The sequence below is a fragment of the Chionomys nivalis genome, chromosome 5 (genome assembly GCF_950005125.1).
Source record: "Chionomys nivalis chromosome 5, mChiNiv1.1, whole genome shotgun sequence".
Lineage (NCBI taxonomy): Eukaryota > Metazoa > Chordata > Mammalia > Rodentia > Cricetidae > Chionomys > Chionomys nivalis.
The window spans coordinates 10305565-10311842 of record NC_080090.1 but is presented as its reverse complement, the minus strand read 5'-3'; the positions used below and the strand labels follow the sequence as shown (position 1 = coordinate 10311842).

Sequence of the window (6278 nt, the reverse complement as noted above, 5' to 3'; positions counted from 1 at the left end):
CAGCATCGGATTTCGCGTGGCAGCCCACCTTCCCTTACTCCGATCCCCTCCCGTCTGGGGACCTGGAGCCAATCACAGAGCTGCACAGCTCCGGGTTGTAAAGTCCCAAGTCCGGGACCCGCCCCTCTTTGTTGCGGTGTCCAATGGACGCCTCCAGAACATCGGCGGCTGCCGGGGTGACTCGGTTATATGTCACAGAATAACATTCGAGAATGGGCGATGGAATGAGCCAACATTCTCCACAGCTCCAGCAGCCCTCTGCAGCAATGAGGCCGGCTGGTTCGAGGTGGGTCCCAGTGCCCCGCGCGCGCTCTGACCACCCGCAGCTGCCACTCACGGTGCCCGCGCGGGACCCGAGGGAAGGGGGCGGCGCTGCGCTTGCCCGGGAACCCCGGCTGGAGCCGCCCCTCGCGCGCCAGGGTTTGGGGGGCTTCCGGGAAGACGCCAGGCCTCCTTAGCAAGCAGAAGCTGCTGCGGCGCCCTCGCGCCAGCCCTGGGTGCTCACGTGCCTTCTGGCTGTGGGTCGGTGGCGATCCATCACATCTGGGGACCCGGGAATGAGTGGAGCCTGGAGGGTACCCCCGTGTCTTCTTGCTACACAGCTGTCTAGCTTCTTCCCATCCCGTCCTCTCTGCACCCCGTGCTCCTTGCATGCCTCCCCATCCCCGGGTGCAGCTGGGTGTGAGTCTTCGTGGCGCCCTTCCAGCCGCCTTGCTAGGTAATCCGCCGGGCTAGAGGCTCACGTTAGTCCTAAGGGGGTGGGTCTGGGGCAGGGAGGCTGGGGATGGGCGGGAGCCCCCTTGCCTGTCTGAGTCGCAGTGTGTGCTGTTTCCACTGCTTTCAGGCCCGGCCAGTGAGTGGGAAGCCCGGCAGTTTCCCTAGCGCTGTCCTACAGCCGTGAGAGATGAAGGCCAACCCCACAGGGCTCTGATCTCAGGCGCGCCCAAATCCCCAGCCGCGTGCCCCTCACCATGACCGGCTCCGCCGCGGACACTCATCGCTGCCCCCACCCCAAAAGCGCCAAAGGCACCCGGTCCCGGAGCAGCCACGCGCGGCCAGTAAGCCTTGCCACCAGCGGGGGCTCGGAGGAGGAGGACAAAGACGGCGGGGTGCTGTTCCACGTGAACAAGAGTGGCTTTCCGATCGACAGCCACACCTGGGAGCGGATGTGGCTGCATGTCGCCAAGGTCCACCCCAAAGGGGGAGAGATGGTGGGCGCCATCAGAAATGCTGCCTTCCTGGCAAAGGTCAGTGGCACGGCTGGAAGAAGGTGGGATGGTCCGGATGGGGGGATGGGACCAACTCAGTCAGGACATAGCTGGAAAAAGCAACCTCAAGTCCAGCGACTGAGTCCAGAAGGAGCAGGCAGCAGACTTGCTGACTTGGCCATGTAAGGTTAGGCTGAGCCAAAATCCACTATGTACCCAGCCCCTGTAACATCTTCATCAAAAGCTAATGTCACCAAGTCAACTCCAAGCCACTCCAAGAAAGCATAGAACCCCAAGTCCACTCTGCCTGTCCTCCGTGGAGTCTTTTGCTCTTCCCCGTCCCCCTAGCAAATGGTTTATGGAGCCGTGAATGAACTTGTAACCAACCAGCCAGACTCAAACTCCTCAGCGTGAATCATTTCTAGACTTTTATCACTTCTTTTTCTCTTCTCTTTTCTCTTCTCTCCTCTTCTCTCCTCTCCTCTCCTCTCCTCTCCTCTCCTCTCCTCTCCTCTCTCTCTCTCTCTCTCTCTCTCTCTCTCTAACAGTGACTTTACCTCTGGAGCTTGCAGAAACAGTGAACTGTCTCTTCCCAATTTATCTGGCGCCAAGGGGAGAAACGGGAAGCGTTTGGCTGTGACTTAAAAGGGACTTTCCAGTACACAGGATGAATTAGTCTCCCCAGGTAAAGGAAGAGGCCGAGTGAAGCTCTCTTTTTACTCTGGAGAGCAGCCAGCCAGCCAGAGATTGAACTCGGTGACCAAGGGTATGGTTACAGAGGGAGGATGTCCCCTGGTGGGAGTGTCATGTTATATAAAATAGCAAAATGCAAGCTAGGTGAAAGCCCAGTGTGCCCCTATGGAGATGGCTGCCCAGATCCTAGGGACCCTGTTTGCTGAGGAGGATCCTGAGAAGATGCAGGAATCACTGCCTGAGACCCAGAGCCATGCGGTAGTCAGGTCCTAGCCTGCGCAGAGCTGAGCATGCAAGCCTGCAGACCAAAGGCTGTGTGCGCCCTTGAGGAAGTGGAGGAGGCTCTCTGCTTCCCACTCCCTGCTCCACTGTGTTTTATTACTCTGCTAGGCAGGGAATTTATTCTGTCGAAATCGCACTTGTCTGGTGAGAAGCTGATGTCTGAGCATCAGGAGGAATGATCCCTGCTCTTGAACACAGACAGCCCGGGCTCTGAGTTCATCTTTCTCTCCTTGTCATGATCCCCCCGAGTCCTTAAACATGGAAGAGTTGGCCAGAGGGAGCAGGGCTGAATGGCACTGTCTGGGCTGGCTTTCTGATTCCCTCAGCTCCCTCATTGTGCCTTCATCGTCCCCCCAGTTCCATGTGTGGGAGCCCTTCTCTGTGAACAAGCATCGGATCTTTGTGTTGCTGAAGATGTCTCCTTCAAGTCCTCCTGAGGGGGGATTAGTACAAGACAGCGACCCCCTGCCTCTGTTCTCTGTGGCCTCCTCTTCCTTCCCTTTCTCCTCCTCCCTCATCTTCCTCCTCGTTTTCTCCTTCCTCTTCATCCTCTTCTTGCCTGTGCCAGTCTGCCCTTTCTTGCACCAGGCGGTCCTCGGCATGAACACACATGAGATGCAGTATGCTCAGTGTTGCTGAGGTCATACTTCCAGTGTTATAGCTGAGTTCTTTCTTTTCATAAAAGAATGTTCCAGTCAGGCATGGTGGTGAATTCCTTCCTGTAGTCTCAGTACCTAGGGGGGAGATGCAAGAGAATTATAAGTTCTAGGTCATTTTGGGCCCCACAATAGGTTCAAGGCCAACCTGGAATGTGTATTGGGACCCTGTTTCAAGAAAGAAAAGGAGAATATTCTTGTATTTTATATGAGAGCCTGGTGACAGTTGCTGCTAAGTCAGGACACGCCTTGCCCAGTGTAAGCTCTGGGCTGCGTTAGATTTGTCGTTGTTGCTATTTGTTTGTTTGCTTTTTGTTTTTTTGAGACAGGGTCTCACTCTGAACCCTTGGTTGGCCTGGAACTTGCTCTGTAGACCAGACTGGCCTTTAACTCAGAGATCCTCCTGTCTTTTTTTTTTTTTTTTTGGAGACAGGGTTTCTCTGTGTAGCCCTGGCTGTCCTGGCACTCACTCTGTAGTCCAAGCTGGCCTCAAACTCACAGAGATCCGCCTGCCTCTGCCTCCTAAGTGCTGGGATTAAAGGCATACACCACCACCACCTGGCTATTTTTTTAACTTTTAAAGTTTGATTTTCTGTATATGGGTGTTTCGCCGGCACGTGTGTCTGTGACCGTGTACATGAGTGCCCTCACAGGTCAGAGGAAGGGATTTGATCCCCTAGAACTGGAGTAGGAGTCGTGAGTTGGCAGCTGAGCCCAGTGTTCTTCACCCCGGCCGTCTCGTCAGCCTCCTCCCCGTTCTTTGACAGGGTCTTGGTTGTATCTGGGCTTATAGGCATGTCCCACCACCCCCCGGTGACAAATGGGTCTTTAAATTTGAATAAGAACGTAAGATTTCGCTTTACTATATTGCCTATTTGTTTTTTTGAGAGGCTCTTAGATAGCCTAAATTAGTCTCAGATTCACTATGTTGAGGCTGGCCCTTGGCTCCTGGAACTCTAGTCTAATAGCTGGTTCTCCATCCCCAGCCCTGGCTCCTGCCTTCAATATTCTCCAAACCCTAGTTCTTACCCAGGCACAGCCATGGAAGTCTCAAGCTACTCTGTCAGAAGCCATTCCTCTCCAACGCCAGAGCTTGGCAGTCCTTCCCGGGGCCAAGTTTTCCTCCTTTAGCCAAGCAAAGCCGTACTGTAAGGCATTTGCACCTGAGGTGGGTGGTGGGATGGTGCTGAAGTTGGGCAAGACTGACTACTTTATCCATAGACTGTGAACTGAGGCAAGATAGTATCTCGCCCTTCAGCTACAGGATGTTCTGTTAGGGACTGTAATAAGTTCCACCTGAAGGCCCGGGTATCCCCCTGGAGCGGGGGTGGGCAGTTTTCACTTGAGAGCCTCTCTCCACTGTGACTTCCTCCTTCTCCACCTGTGGTTGCTGAGCCCAAGTGAACACCTGACTAGGTCCAATCCAGGCTTTTGTTGAGGTAATTTAAGAAAAGATGGACTCATTGGAGTTACACAGAATGGACAGAGAGTGACAGAGGGTGACAGGTGCCACGGAGCAACTGGCCCTTCTCGGTCTGGCTCTCATGCGTCCTGGTACCCAGAGCCCAACTGCTGAGACCAGATCCCAGGGCAGCTCAGTCAGAAAAGCTACTTGGTTTCTTGCGGCCTCTGTGTGTGTGTGATTTTCGTGGTGATTCTAAATTTGGAAAGAATTCACATTAGAGGGTGAGCTCTAAAGTGTGAGCAGGGACTGGAGACTCCTGCAGGCTCCGTCCCTGCACTCTGTGCTCTCAGGGTGCGCCCTCTGTTCTGTGGCCTGGATTCAGAACCGTCTGGATCTTCCCTAGGTATGACCCAGGACCTCTGCCCAGACCACAGGCTACGCCCTTTGATGCAGGAGCTCGGGGCTATCCTGGCATTCTGACTGCTTCATGCTACCCCTCCCAGTTCCCAGGAGGGTCCTGCCGCCTATGCAGTAAAAGAAACGCTTTGGTTTCTCCTTGTTCTTGTCCAAGGTTGCTCGAGTCAGGGTTTCTTGCTGCTTCCCTGGCTCCAGGCCTGGCTTCCCCTTCCCTTCTTCACGGTCCTGCCAGTTACACACCTGTGCCCACCTGCAGTTCTCCCTCTTGCCGTCTGTCAGTGTTCTTGTTTGGCGAGAAGAAAAGGAGAGGCAGACCGCCAGAGTCTTCCCTGTAGCTCTCCTTATTCTTCCCTGCTTACCCCACAGCCTCTTTCTCCACATTCTTCAAACTTCCCTGGGCTTCCTCACCAGCCCTGGGCTGCCTTTGAGAGCTGAGAGCGTGGTGACCAGCAAGGAAAGATGGAGGATGACATTTCACAGGGCTTTCGTTCGTGCCATTAGCGAGCTTAGCCTTTCCCAGGGGGCCACTGTTTGCATGTCTTATTTAGTAAACAAATTTTGTGACCTTATTTGTTTATCGTGGTGAAATCCATGATATGTGACCTACCTTGAAGTGTATGGCCGCTGCTGTTTGGATTCTGACTGCCCCAAAGGCCCACCTGTCGAAGGCTTAGCCCCCAGCCTGGGATGCTGTTAGCAGGTAAGGCCTCATAGGAAGGATTTAGGTCATTAGGGACTGTGCCCTAGAATCGGGACAATGACCCCCTACTGTAGAATATTAGTTTAAGGTGGGTTACTTTTGTTTACGCTCTGGAATATTTGTTTAATGATACAAAGATGTGTTAGATTAAATGAAATTCCCCTGTGGTCAGGAGGTTGGGTCAGCAACTAGCTGACAAGAGGTGGTAGGAAGGGGCCAGGTGGAGAAGGGTTTTAAGGAGGGTCGGGAAGAAACAGGAGGGCTTCTGGAGAGACACCAGCAGGAGAGGAGGTGAGCTTCCTGCTGTCCAGACTCTGAGGAGCAGAAGTCCACCTCAACCTTTGAATCTTGAGTTCTTTAGAGGGACAGAGATTTAGTTATGTTCTCTTCTTAGCTTTGAAAGAGTAGGTTCCTGAGGGGGCAGAATTCCCTCTGCGGTGGCTCTTTCAGCATAACCGCTGCTGGGATAGCCATAAAGACAACAACCCCCTGCGCCTTCCCCTCTCATTTCTTGGATTCCCTGAGGTGATCGGACCTTCTCCACCACATACTCCCTCTGAGGGTGTGCTACAGGTCCAAAGCTATAGGTACAAGTGACTGTGAGCTGAAACCTCTGAAACCGTAAGAAAAAAAATCAACCTTTGTTCTCTATAAGCTGGTCATCTCAGGTACTTTGTCCGGATGATAGAAAGTTCTGTGACATAAAGGACACGCTCGTGGTCATGGTTCCATCACCGCCTGCATCTCCAAAGCCTTTCACTTCCCTCTCAAACTTAGCCACACCCAATAACGCCCGCCCAATGCTTACTCCCTGGCAACCACTCCCCACTTCGTCTATGAAGCTGACCACTCTAGGAACTTCACTCATGAAGAATTTACCTTTCGAGCTGTCAGACAGGTGTGGGTCGCTTCCCACC

General features: G+C 53.6%; 1 protein-coding gene across 2 annotated transcripts in view; it reads left to right on the top strand.

The window, feature by feature from the left end:
* Positions 1–200: 200 nt before the first annotated feature.
* Positions 201–6278, top strand: part of Vash2 (vasohibin 2) — a 33559-nt gene continuing 27481 nt past the window's right edge. The window contains exons 1-2 of one of the 2 annotated variants that reach the window (XM_057769580.1): positions 201–286; positions 845–1247. In XM_057769580.1, the coding sequence (XP_057625563.1) occupies positions 972–1247 (276 nt within the window). In that variant the 5' untranslated portion in view covers positions 201–286; positions 845–971. Of the gene's footprint in view, positions 287–528; positions 576–844; positions 1248–6278 lie in introns of those variants that run through there. The other variant, XM_057769581.1, reaches the window with a different exon arrangement.